At 37.0% G+C, this 13203-nt stretch overlaps 1 protein-coding gene across 5 annotated transcripts in view; it reads left to right on the forward strand.

Moving 5' to 3' along the window:
• APC (APC regulator of WNT signaling pathway) overlaps positions 1-13203 on the forward strand; it is a 93272-nt gene that overhangs the window by 26766 nt on the left and 53303 nt on the right. For all 5 annotated transcript variants that reach the window (XM_059873720.1, XM_059873723.1, XM_059873724.1 and 2 more), the window contains exon 2: positions 5351-5503. In XM_059873720.1, coding sequence (XP_059729703.1) covers positions 5369-5503 — 135 coding nt within the window. In that variant the 5' untranslated portion in view covers positions 5351-5368. The remainder of the gene's footprint in view (positions 1-5350; positions 5504-13203) is intronic.

Genomic DNA, 13203 nt, shown 5'->3' on the forward strand with positions numbered 1-13203 from the left:
CGAGCAGTAATCTGCAGTGGTTTAGCAGCTGCCAGTTGAGCAGCTGAGCTCTTCCCTGGGTGGGAACAGTGAGGAGATGGGTGGAGCAGACAGCTGGGAAGGCACCAGCACAGCCCTCCCGGCCCCCCTGCCACTAGCCACAACCACTGCTTCTGAGAGCCCCTAGGCCTAGTGCTTAAATATAATCTGTTTTTAAAGGTGGCTTAGAGTAACTAATTGGAAAAATGTCATGACAGTGTCAGCACTTCCTCACTGAATTCAGTACAATGTGCCCTTGAAGAAACAATTCCCCATTAGACACATTCTGTAAATGACTGACAAAAATTGACAGAATGGTAAAGAATAACAAGGATGAGATACTGGGCTCTGGGCAGAAGAGTTCCATAGAATTTGTGGATTTAGAAGGAAATTGGAGTTGATGGTCCTTCCCAGCCTTACTAAATTATATTTTACATAGTCATGAGCTTTGGACTAGAATAAATATTTAAATGTAGATACAAAAAATGTTCAGAATTTGGATACAAAGATCAAAAATATCGAAATTTATAAGCATTGAGATACTTTGTATCTGTGCTGAGTTTAAAATTGATACATTAAGATAAGCAACATTGTGAAATATCTGAGTTACAGACCTAGGAGTAAATCTGCTTGCTGATGGTAGTACAATGTCATGGTAGTGTTGATAGATTTTATGGATAAAAGCAGTAATGGGACTCTGAAATATTTTCATAAGGAGATTTAATGTATGACAAATTGTTGGGGTTCTTAAGTGGAACCTCTTCAGGGCCTATTGAGTATATAAGCTTGCTGATTTCAAAGAAGAAGGTTCTGATCAATTAAGAAATTCTAAGTTTTCAGGCAACATTACATTTTTTCCTATCCCTTGGGATTTGAGATCAAAATGATTGCATGTAAATTCCTGTCTGGGCAGTGGCTACTCGTGCAGTTTTCTTAATATAGGAAAATGCATATCTAAATCTTAACAGTATGTTTGCATAAATTTAGGCTTCTCATTAATTTTGATTTTAGTGCATAAAAGAGTTCTATCCAGCTTGAAATTCCTTTTTGATATGTATATTCATGCAAAGTGCTGATTCAGTAAAGTGTGAAATTTCTTGTCACAATTTCCCCTTACTCTGATTGGAGATGGAGAAGATGCTTCTTAATGATGAGAAATATGGGTCAGGGAAGTAGCACAGCTAGATTTTTTTAGGTGTCTCTTACATGAAGGTATTGAATTTCGACTTTCTCTATTCTGAGACAGTTACTTTTCAGAGTACATCTAGAGAATTCAGGATCTGTTCTTGACTTTGATGACCACTTTGTGAAGAAACAATGCAGTTAAGAGTGTAAAAGGGAGCTTGACTTGAAGCATAATAGTGAATTCCACAAAGGTGGGTTGTGTTGCATTTGTGATGCATTTTCCCTTGGGCTGGGTGAAATGTGGAATGGATTCTGGAGGTCAGAGTTCTTCCCTTCTCCTCCATTCTTCGTCACTGTAGTGGTTTCCTACAGGGAAAAGGAAGAGATGTTTTATTCTTGATCCAGCTGATTCTGGCACTAGTGGTGTTGAACATGTTTGCATGTGCAGTGGTAGAGCTTCAGACTAGTGGGCCATGTCTAAGGTAGTCCTTGGTTTCCCATGGGCTGGTTAATTCTGCTCCAAATGAGGTGTGATGTGGCTGGGAAACCTGTTTGGCCAAGAGGGTCCAGAGTTTAACTCTTTCCTCAAGGCAACTAATTTAACCACTGAGAAACTTGTACAGCCAATTTCTATTCATGCTGATGGTTCTGTGTTTAGAAAACCTATAATATATAATTTATAAATTATTTTAAATTTATAATTATTTTTTTACTCTGAGCATAAATCCAAGGAATCATTTTGGGACCTGAATTCTGATCTCATGTGTCAAGTTTGAGGCAGCTGGGTAAAAATGTATTTTCAGAAGAGAGGCAGATTTTAATGTTGAGGGGTTTATCTCATACATGGACCAGCTTATGTGTAATGGAGCCCTGTGATTTCACTCTACAAATCACGTGACTGAGAGATCACACAGTGTTCAGCATCAGAAAGCCTAAGCTGCTTTGTAGTCATTCATTACCTTTGTCAGTTTCACCCATTTTAAAATAAAATAATGGTGTCTTTTGTGCAATACTTTGGCATTGCATTATTTCAGAAGAAAAAGAAGCAAATATCTTGGAAATATCAAAAATAAGTACAGCATTTGTCTGTATTGAAGTTAAGGAGTGGATTTCTTGAGCTACGAAGTCTGGCTCCTTGTGTACTATGCTTGGCAAAGATCCCACTGAGCTCCAAGTTCTAATTAATGTTGCCAGCCTAGGCTGATAAATGACCGATTTACAACTATTTGTTCTGTGTCGCCATTGTGTTTTAACATAAATGTTGTTCTCCCTCTTCAGTGTTTTCTGCTCCCTAATAACAAAGTATGGCTGTGTCATTCCAGCCTTTGATGTGCTGAGGCAGCCAAGGTTTGCTTGGCTAATTCCTCTATGATTCTCTGTCATGCCTTGATCACTTCACATCTGTCTCTGCACCCACTTAAATTCCCTTTTCTTACCCACCTCTTTGGAAAATTATTTGCTAACTCTGGGAATCGTGTTTGCTCTCCTTGTGCCAGTCTCATTGGCAGCACACAGTGCCTTGCAGGCTGGCTGCTGAGGGGCTTCACTGCTCCAGGTTGAGATTGCTTTGTGAGTGACCTTGTGTCGCTATGCTCTGCAATTCCACCCTGTTTCTACTGGTTTCTCAGTTCATCAGATTCATTGTGTATGACGTGGAATCCTCTGACCTTGTGCAACCTCTTGAATTTATGGGAGCAAGTTTTGGTGCTACTTCTTGTGCCAAAGTCAATAGCAAAACATTTTAAAATGCCTGTCACAGTCTAGTTTTCAGGAAACTTTCCTGACAGCCTGCCTCCCGCCCAATAATTTGGCTCTCAGCACTCCTCTGTGTCATCTTGATGTCTTCGAACTGCTCCTTACCTATATAGTTTTTCTGTTCATCTCTGTTGCAACTGTGGTGACAGGATTGCTTCCTTTGGACATTTATTTAGCAGGGAAAAAAAATGTTTTGCACTATGAAATTTATGTATTTCTACCACAGCTCCTCCCCTCGTCCATTTTTCTCCATTTCATTTGTTGTGTGTGTACATCTTGTTAATGGGGCAGATTGTTCTAAATTTCAAATCTGTAAGTTAGAATTCCTAAAAATGGACAGGAAATGGAAGAACTGGATACTTATTTGTTATTACCTGTCCTTTCATATTAGTAATGAATTATAGCAATGGGAGAAAAATGTACTCTATCTAGAAACAAAATGCATCTCCTGTGTGACACAGAGCAGCTTCTGTAAATCACATGTAGATGAATAAATGTGATACATTTTACTGATATACTTCAGTGAAAACATTCTATCAATATTACAATATAGTGCTAATTTGTGACAAATAATGGGGAAAAGTTTCCATTCTTCTTCACTTCTGTCTGCCTTTCTTTGGGCTTGTGCATGCAGTGTGTTCTGAAATGTGAACTATAGCTATTAATTTTCTAACTAATAGTGGAAACTGCTACTTAATAGATAAAGGCATACGTAAAATAGAAACAGTCTGTCCTTACTGTTTTTTTGGTGTTTGTGTGTTTGTTTTGGTTTTGCTACAACTCTCCTTGACATGACTCAACCTTTTAGATGAAACAGCCTGATGGTAAAATCCCAGAATCCCCATTGTAGAATAGTTATTTCAGATTGTCTTTATTTCTCAAAAATGAGGTCTTTAGTAAAGCATGACCAGATTTTGAAAAATAAATGTTACAGATTATTTTCATTCATGGAAGTCATGATTTCATAAGTGGCAGGTGTCTTATTTTTTCTTTGATGGTGGCAGGTGCTTGGAAAGGAAATAAACCAGTCATATCAACTGCACTACAGCTTTTGTTATTGTTCCTTGCTTCAGTAGTGTACACTCTTCTTTACATTTTGTTCAGTTTAAATTTAGAAAGGTTAAACAGAATTTTCAAAATTTGTACTGAGGAACTAAAATGTTTTTGAATAATTTTACCTTATTTTTGGTAGACCAGATAATTTATTGAGTTTCATTAAGAAGAGGAAACTTGATTTTATAAGGGGTTACTCAAGGAGGTTAAAGTTTGGTCAGAGGTTACAATGAAAATGCTAAATGATAGCTTTTAATTGTTTCATATTTTCCAAAGTACTGTGGTAGCAATGAAAGGGAATGTTGCCCTGTAAGGTTTGTTGGGTTTTTTTTGTTTTGTTTTGGTTTTGGTTTTGGGTTTTCTTTTTCACTTTGAGTTACAGGCCACATACTTAGGAAGTGTCTGCAATGACATTGGAAGGGTAACTTGTGTTATGTGAAGTGCTAGGCTTCCTTTTTTTTTTCTCAGTAATGGCTGATGAATAAGAATCAGATAGCATTAATTCTGAAGCGCTTCAAACATTCATTAGCCATGTTTTAGTTAACTTACCTTGTTAGATTAACAACTCTGCCAGCTTTTGGTTTGGAATGTGGGGAACAATTTGTAGTTCATCATTGAAATTGAAGTATTTGTTTCTTTCTCCTATATAATGGCTGAGTAGTTGTGCTGGTGTTCTGGGACTGTGTTACAGTTCTACTGAAAATAGTATGGGATGCCTTGATATCAAGAGTAGCCTTTCATCTTAAATGGTGCAGTATGACCACTTTATGTTCAAGAAATTTGTTTTAATCTTGTGCCTTAAGGGTTTTTTTGCAAAATATCTACATATTTACAATGTTTGATGATGTGGAGTTTTTTCAGTTAAAATTCCCCAATATTTACTGGTTTCCTTTCATATAGCATCTCCCTCAGAGTGTGTGCTATTCCTAGGAGCATTGAACATCTGTGACTACCATTAATATCCTAAAATAAGTAGGCAGTCAACATCTTTTAGATATGTGTGAAGATGCTTGTTATCTATCCAAAAATTACTGTATGTGGTCTATTATCTGCAATTTCTCTGTGTTGAAACTGAAGTGCCAGTAGTAAAGATGCTTTTGTGTGATGAAGTGGTTTTCTTTCATGTATTCTAGATTCCCCTAATATCTGATGCAATTGACAATGAACTTTTTTCATTTGCTTAATCATGCACACCAAATGGAAGCCCACAGAAAAAAAAAGTCTTGATCCGGGACTAGTTATAGTCATTAACAGTTTGGTGCAATGGATTTAAATTAAATGTTTAGAAAGACATGTGGTAAATGGGAGAGAGAGACAATTTTGTGGTTAAATACATTCAGGTAGTGAAGGGTTTTTTTCTAAAATGCTTAAATTTAATATTTTCTCTTACTTTTTTAAGGGCTGAGGGTAGCCCAGGATGGCCGCAGCTTCATATGATCAATTGTTAAAGCAAGTTGAGGCATTAAAGATGGAGAACTCCAACCTTCGGCAAGAGCTAGAGGATAACTCAAATCACCTCACAAAACTGGAAACCGAGGCATCCACTATGAAGGTATTGCAAGCTCTGTGCCTGTGTGTGGGGTTTCTGTCACTGCCCTTTGTGTCATGGACTGGGAGTCGCTCAGAGAGTTTTGTGTGCTTTTAGATTCCTATGGAAGTCCTTTTCTAGGCTATGTAAAGGAAAAGCTATCAAATCTACATTTCTTTATTATTATTTTTTAATTTCAAAACTGTTTTCTAGAAACAGCTCCCAGCATGCTCTTATAAGCACTACCATTTTAGCACAGCTGTGTTTCCCAGCAGGAAGTCAAGAGTGCTGACCAAGGTTGACAAAGCAAGTATTGTTTGGCTCTTGAAAATGTGGGAAACACTGGAGGTTTTCAGTGTTTTCAGGTAATTTTAAAAATTTAGGGGGTTACTAATAATTACAATATTTAATGTCTTAACAGGAGAAGTTTCTTTTAACATAAACCACAAGTTCTCCAGTCTTTCTCAAAGCCTAAATTAATACTTTAAAAATTCACCCAGATCAGTTCCTGCTGGTGTTTGTTGGCTGAGTGTAGGCCTTCAGAGCCACCCATCCAAGAGCAAACCCTACGCTCAAGTGGAATTTAGATGGATTTTAATCAGTAGGAAGATACGCCGTCATCTGCATCTGTGTGATCCATGATACTGAGCAAGGCAGAATTTTGCAAGCCTTAGAGCTGCATTAATGCAGTACTCTTCCTAAGCTGACAAATCCTGCTGCTTTTTGCTAGCAGCCAGCAAAACCAGTCTGCTTTTGGTACCTCAGAAGGGCTGAGAAATTGTTGGTATTTCTGTGTATACTCCTGTATAGGGTAGTCATATTCTAAATATTAAACAACATTTTTTTTTCTCCATTTCCTCGCTTGCTAATCTTCTTATGACAGACTTACTGTTCCTTTACAGCCAATGTTTAATTTTTAAAATATGGTAATTTGATTAATATAGCAATTAAAAATATTTTAACTCAATTTTCTTCTCCTCCAGCATGTGGACCATAAGAAAAAAAATTTTCTGTAAGAAGTAAAATTCTGCTGCTTTCTGAAACACTAGTTACAACACTTGAAAAAAGCATAGGTATTTCAGATACATTTAATCATTGCATTGCAGTGTAAAATGAAAATGGCTTTGCTGCCTAAATTAAAAGGAAATTATAGCCTTCACACCAGCTACTTGAAATGATTGTCATTAATAGCTGCAGAAAAAAAATGTTCATTTGCTGAGTTACATGTCTGAAAACTAGTTCTGTCATTTATATTATTTTTCTTACTAATAAATTTGTTGTAATATTATATTAACTCCCTTCTACTCCCTGTCATTGCACTCTAAATTAAGGAAGGGAAGAACAGGACAGATGATCTTCCTGCTAGTTTTACAGAAAAAGAGTAAAAATGTGGTTTTTTTCTCATTTTCATCCACATACAGGTGTTTTGGTTTTTGGTTGTTTGTTTGAGGTTTTTCTAGCTTTTGTGCAGATAATTAAATTTCCAGTGACCTAAAGCCAGTCCAGCTGTACAACCTGGTCTCGAGGGCATTAATTTGGGATGTGGAATGGCTTTATGTTCTTACATTAAATCTGGCAGACCACCAAACAGAAAGTGGCTCTATTGCACTCCTCTCTGCTTATGAACATATGCAGAGTAGAGGTCTCACTTTTTTCTGTCCCAAAGTTCCCTTCTGGATCTAAGGAATATAACACAAAAAACTCCAGTTCAAATATCAAACGCGGTATGTTTCTTTTCACTTTGGGGGATGGGTGGAGAAGAGATGGTTCAGATTAATTAGATTTTTTTTTTTTTTAAACCATGTTCTATTAGGAAATCATGGGTTCATTCCTCAGGTATATTTGCTCCTGCACCTGAACTAAGAAGTCATGTCTTTCCCCTGTTTGTTTCAGACCCTTTTCTTTGTAAAAGGTCAAAACATAGTTTTGATTTGACTCAAACATGAAGGATGGTGTGGGAATGATCTTGGGGTCAGATTGCAGTAGGTGGGTGAAGTTTGAGGGGGATCGTTGCAGGATTCTCTTAAATTGGAAGATAATTTTAGTTTGGCAGGCTTTTGGAGAAAGTATGTGTTGGCTTTTTTTGAACTGAAAGAAACTACATGGTTTGTACGGTTGCAGTGCCATAATTAGGGATAATTAGAAGCAAAGTCATTAGCAGAACGAGAGCAGTCAGGATTGAAAGCCATTTGGCTACCATATATGCAGTCAAAAAATTTCCCAAATGTCTTGGAAAAAATGATCCTTTGGGAGCACAGAAGTGTCACAGAGCCCTTGTAACCCATCCTGCCAAGTGAAACCCCAGATATTAGCCAGGTAGCAGCAGTGGAGAAGACAAGCTGTGTTCCATGGCAAACGTCCCTATTCTTGCAATATGAATTTTGGTCTGTGGCCCAGTGCAGAGACATCTCACAGTGATTCTTTGGACTGTTGCTTTGTCTCCTCATTTCCTTATATTCTTTAATCAGTTGTGAAGGGCAGTAGTTAGGAAGGGCATTTTAAAGGCAATATTTAAAGAATTTGATTTTGAAAGTAACAGTGTTAAAATGTTGTGTAAGTGTGCCCTGTCTTTATAATCCCTTCATTTCAGAATTGTAAGGTAATCTTATGGGAATTAAAAGCTTAACATGAGCTCATCTTGCACATGTATTTATTATAAACTACTACTGACCTATATAAGAACTAGCTCTGAATGCTTCCTGTTTAAAGCTAAATCTCTTATTTAAAAGTGAAAACTCCATTTGCTGACCAGAAAACAACATGATGGGTAAACCAAGAGAAATGTGATAATGGGCGGGGGGGGGGGGGGGTGCCAAAATAATCAGTAAAACAATCTCCACTTCATTTTTTAATTTGTGTTGTCCTAGGGATTAACTGTTCAAACAAAAGAAATCCCTCAGAGTATTATGACTAACTTGGGAAGTTCAGTTGTTTTTATTGGCTTACTGTCAGATGAAATACAGCAGTTTGGTATGATAAAATGTTCTCTCTAAATGAACCAATACCATGTTTGATGGTCAGTGAAATAACAATGTTGGCCCAAAAATAAAGACAAATGGTGTCAGTATCTAGATGTAAGAGTAACTGCATGAAACACAGACAATGGACAGTTTTCGAAAAATATGAACCATTTTATCTGAATTCAAAACCTGTAAAATTCATGGAGAGACAAGAAGTAATCCAATTTCCACTATACTACTTTGTACATATAACTACATTTCTCCCACATTTGCAAGACTTTTTGTGAGACTTTCTTGCCTGGTTCTTGTAGAAGACCAGTATTTTTCTCTTTAAGGATGGTATTTATTTGTTTGTTTGTTATTTTTAATGTCATAGCTAGTTAATATCAGCATTTTTCCCCATATAAAACCTAGGGAGAAGCTGATATATTCACCTTAACCTCCAGAACTTGCCTAAGAGTGATATCATGCTTGATTTCCACACTCAATGTTTGAATGCTTTGATTTTATGGTAAACCAGTAATTCATACCGTGTGTAAGAAAGTAATTTTTAGTGTATGTGATGGTCTGTGAGTAAAACGTTGTCTCTTTTGTTTTCATATAGTGCACTTAAAATTTTATTCTACATATGGCTTTTCAGTTTATTCAGTGTCTTTTGTATTGTGTTCACATGTATCAAAAATAAAATAATAAGACTATTGCTAGAAGTGATTCAAATTTGCTGATTTTTTTTGAGAAGTGCTCTAACCAGATAAATATATTCTATAAAGAAACATGGTAGTGGTTAAACTCTTTTCAGAAAATTATGAGCTGTTCATTCATGTGTTATAGAGAGGGTGGTGTTTAGGCAGATCATTTTCTTCATATAAACATTTTAGTTTTAATAGTTTTCTGGGGTTTTTTTTGGTTTTTATTTCGTTTATGTATTTAATGTTTAAAAGACAAAGTCTTTTATTGCTCTCATTACTATCACATCCGTTGCAGATACAGAGAGTGATTTATTTTTGACATTGATGGTATTTGTGAGCTTCTTCTGCTAATAAGCTGCCAAGCAATAAAACTTGCAATGCTATTATGTTGGATTGAAATATATTTTCACTAAATAAAAAAGCAAGAATGAATGTATTTTATTTTAAAGATTTTTATTTTTAGTATGTTTGTAAAATATTAAGCTATGGTAATTTAATGTGGTAGCAAAAGGAATGCTAAGTCTCTAGAGTATAATATCCCATATTTATTACAGTGTTGTGCATACTTTGGGATGTTGATGAATTAATACTCAAATTTGCAGTATTAAAGGTAAAAACAATGCTAAAGAAGATACCGTGGGGCCTGGTTTTCATCTTCTGTCATGATGGCTTTGGAAAAATTGTGAGAAAGCTTATATTGTATTAGAACTACAGTATACTTTTATGTATAAATATTATTTAGTTTCATGTTATCTGCAAATTCAACTTCCCATTATATCTTTTTATGCTTATTGGAAAGAATGAATATACAAATCCTTATCAGGAATAGCAGACTGACCAGCAAATTAGCAGTTTAGCAGCTACAGTAGCTTGCTTGTCTCATTTTAAGAAGAGGGACTCTGGAAAATGTGCTGATTGCAGATTGGACCTTGTTAGCCAATGTTCGTCTATAAAAAAGAGAAGATAGATGTTCAGAATGTTCCAGAATCTTAACTGTCTTGTTCTGTTTTGACATGGAAGCTGCACTTTGTGATCTCTAAGTCATAAGAGTTACAAGAAAAATGTTAAAAGTGCTGATCCTTTACATCAGGCATACTTGTGGCTTAATCCCACCCATTTTTAGGAGTAAGATTTCAGATACTATTTGTATCCATTATGCCCCTTGACTAAATTTAACGTTTCCTTTTAAACATCTACTGGGCCATTCTCTCTTTAGGAATGAGTAACAGCTCTTATCAGATGTCTCCCTGATCAGGTAAACAGGTGATCCTATTTTCTTTTAAATTGACAAACCACACTTTGGTGGTCTTACAGTCTGTGTAGCCACCAAGTCTTGATATTTAACCTTGAAAACCTGTTTTGTTCTGATCAGCTGTCTCTGATCATCAGTGTTTATTGATCCTTATCATAAAGCATAGAAGGTGCTGGAGATGATATTCTAATTGGCACAGCAATTTTTGGTTCAATGTGTTGTGGTAAGCTGTGTGCTTGCAAATTATAATTTGAAGCCCAGCATATTCACAGAGACCTCTAATACACACTGTTTAACATTTGTCATGTGCTCCATGCACATGCAGTTTCCATCTGTGTGTATACTTCCTCAAATAGGTGGGAGATTAATACATTTCTTAGTGTATCCTGTTGCACTTAAGAATATCAGAATTATTTCCAGAACTGGATTCCAGAATCTGATTTCTGATCTGAGTTATCTGGTATGTTGTTATTTCTGGTAAGAGATCAAGTCAGATATAACATAGTGGCTTCATCGACCAAAACCAGTGCTGTGAAGTCTCCACAGCAACTGGTCACAGAGGACTTGAGGATATTCCTTACTATGCTGAGAACATCTCAGTAGCCCTGTCTGAAATTTTAAGGTTCTTGGTTCTTTGATGATTATTCAACTTAAAGGTAGAAAATGAAGGGCAGAATAAAAAGTCTTTTTCTTTTTACTTTAGAAACACACTAGTATCTTAGTGAGACTTCTGCCATTACCTCTGTTTCTTTTCAACATAGTCTTAAGTCTTAAGAAAAAAAAGTGAGATAAAAGAGTTTGATGATTTTCATCGTGGTGAAAACGAACACAGGAGTGTGAACAATTGCAAAAAAATCTTTTGGTGTTAAGTAAGTGAATTGAATACGTGGCAAATAAAATTCCATGGCAAAAGCATAGAAGAATCATGGCTTCTAGAAAAGAGCCTTAACTTTATGTACACCATGAGGACTGAATTAATATGACAACAGCATAGAAAGAGCTATTAGAGATACTCTAAATACCTGAAAAAATAAAAGGACTTTCCCATATAGTGTCAAGTTAGTGCTTAGTTTGGATCCACAAAGCTGGTCTGATACTCGGAATTACTGAGCATAAGTAGGGAAAACTGAATGATTATCATTATGCCAAGATGAATACATGCTGATCCAGAAGATGAGTATTATGTTCTGTTCTGATGAACCTACTCAGGGATGACCTAGGGGAATTCATCATATTAGGTGCCAGAAAAATCAAGTGATCTGAAAATCTTCCTTAAGTGACATGATTAAATAAAATGGGTCTTCTCAGGTGAAGACACGGGAAAAGGAGAGGGACAGGATGGATGTTGAGCTCTAATAAAAGAACGTGTCATGAGGAGCGCTATTAGGGAATTAGTAATTTTCCTGAATACTAGATCTAAGGGCATCAAATAATATTGTGAGACAGTGGAAAACAAACAAAACAAAGATTGTTTTGCATCATGTGTTTGCCATGGGAGGTAGAACCACTGGAGATGTGGTTTTAGGAAGTCTGCAAGTCAAGGCCAGATGGAATCTGAGGAGAGGGCATTCAAGAGAAGCGAACAGTAGGTTTTGTTCATGTATCCTCACAAGGTTCCTGCTGTTGGAGAGGAAGGAGGTTGGTTTGGTCTCTCAGTGTTAAGGATGGTGTTTGCTCTTGATTCTTGTCTAGAGAACAAGTCATATGAGGAGCAGCTGAGGAATCTGGGGAGGCTCAGCCTGGAGAAAATGGGGCTCATGGGGGACCTTCTTATTCTATACAACTTCCTGACAGGAGGTTGTTGGTGAGTTGGGCGTAGGTCCCTTCTCCTAAGTAGCTAGCAACAGGCTAAGAGGAAATGGCCTCAAGTTGTACTGGGGGTGCTTAGATTGGATGTTACGGAAAATCTCCTCACTGAAGGAGTTTTCAAGCCCAGGAACATTCTGCCAAGGGCAGTGGTGGAGTCACCATCCCTGGAGGTATTTAAAGGATGTGTAGATGTGGCACTGAAGGACATGAGTTCATGTAGGACTAACCCAGTGGTGGCTTTAGTGGCTGGTCTTGAAGATTTTTCCCAGCCTAAGTGATTCTGTGATTCTGTTATCATCCTGTAATGTCAGTACTATGCTGGTGTGAGGTTGCAGACATGTTACCACTTTTACTGCATCCTTCAGTTGTGGTATTTATTTGTTTCCCATTGTCCTAGATCTGTCTGTGCATGCCTGGCTTACAGCTCTTTGGAGAAGAATCCTGTTTACCTGGATACCAGCTGTAGTAAAAGAAACTCCTTTTTTTTTTGCTTCCTACTTGAAGCAGTTGAACATAAATTTTCCCTCCTTAATTAGCCGATGTGTCACCAAGTGATGAGAGCCTTCTAGCACACTCTTCATTTGCTCATTGCTATGCTAGGAGTGTACCTCGCAAAGTGGTGCCTGTTTTGAATCTGCCCTTGTCCTGGCATTGTTTCCTTGCAACTTCCAGCCAACTCTAATGAGTCAACTTCATTTTGTCTGACTGATTTTTCAGCATTCTGGCTGATGTGGCCAAAGTTAAGGGATTTGGGGTTTTTTGTACTCCTGGCTCTTAGGAGTTGTTTATACAGTAGTGCAAGCTCTACTTTTTTATCAGAGCTTGTTTTTCTTCTCTAAACTTACAGTTCTTTTAAAGCATGTTTTGATCTCTACTGTCTGGCACACAGGAGGTGCTTTGTCTTAATTTCTCTGATACTTTACTGGATTTTGTTGTTCCATTTTGAAAAGCACTAAGCAGGAACATAAATCCCAGCCATCAGTAAAGGGAAATGCAGAAGGATTTGGAAATGCT

This window comes from Haemorhous mexicanus, chromosome Z (genome assembly GCF_027477595.1).
Source record: "Haemorhous mexicanus isolate bHaeMex1 chromosome Z, bHaeMex1.pri, whole genome shotgun sequence".
NCBI classification, from domain to species: domain Eukaryota; kingdom Metazoa; phylum Chordata; class Aves; order Passeriformes; family Fringillidae; genus Haemorhous; species Haemorhous mexicanus.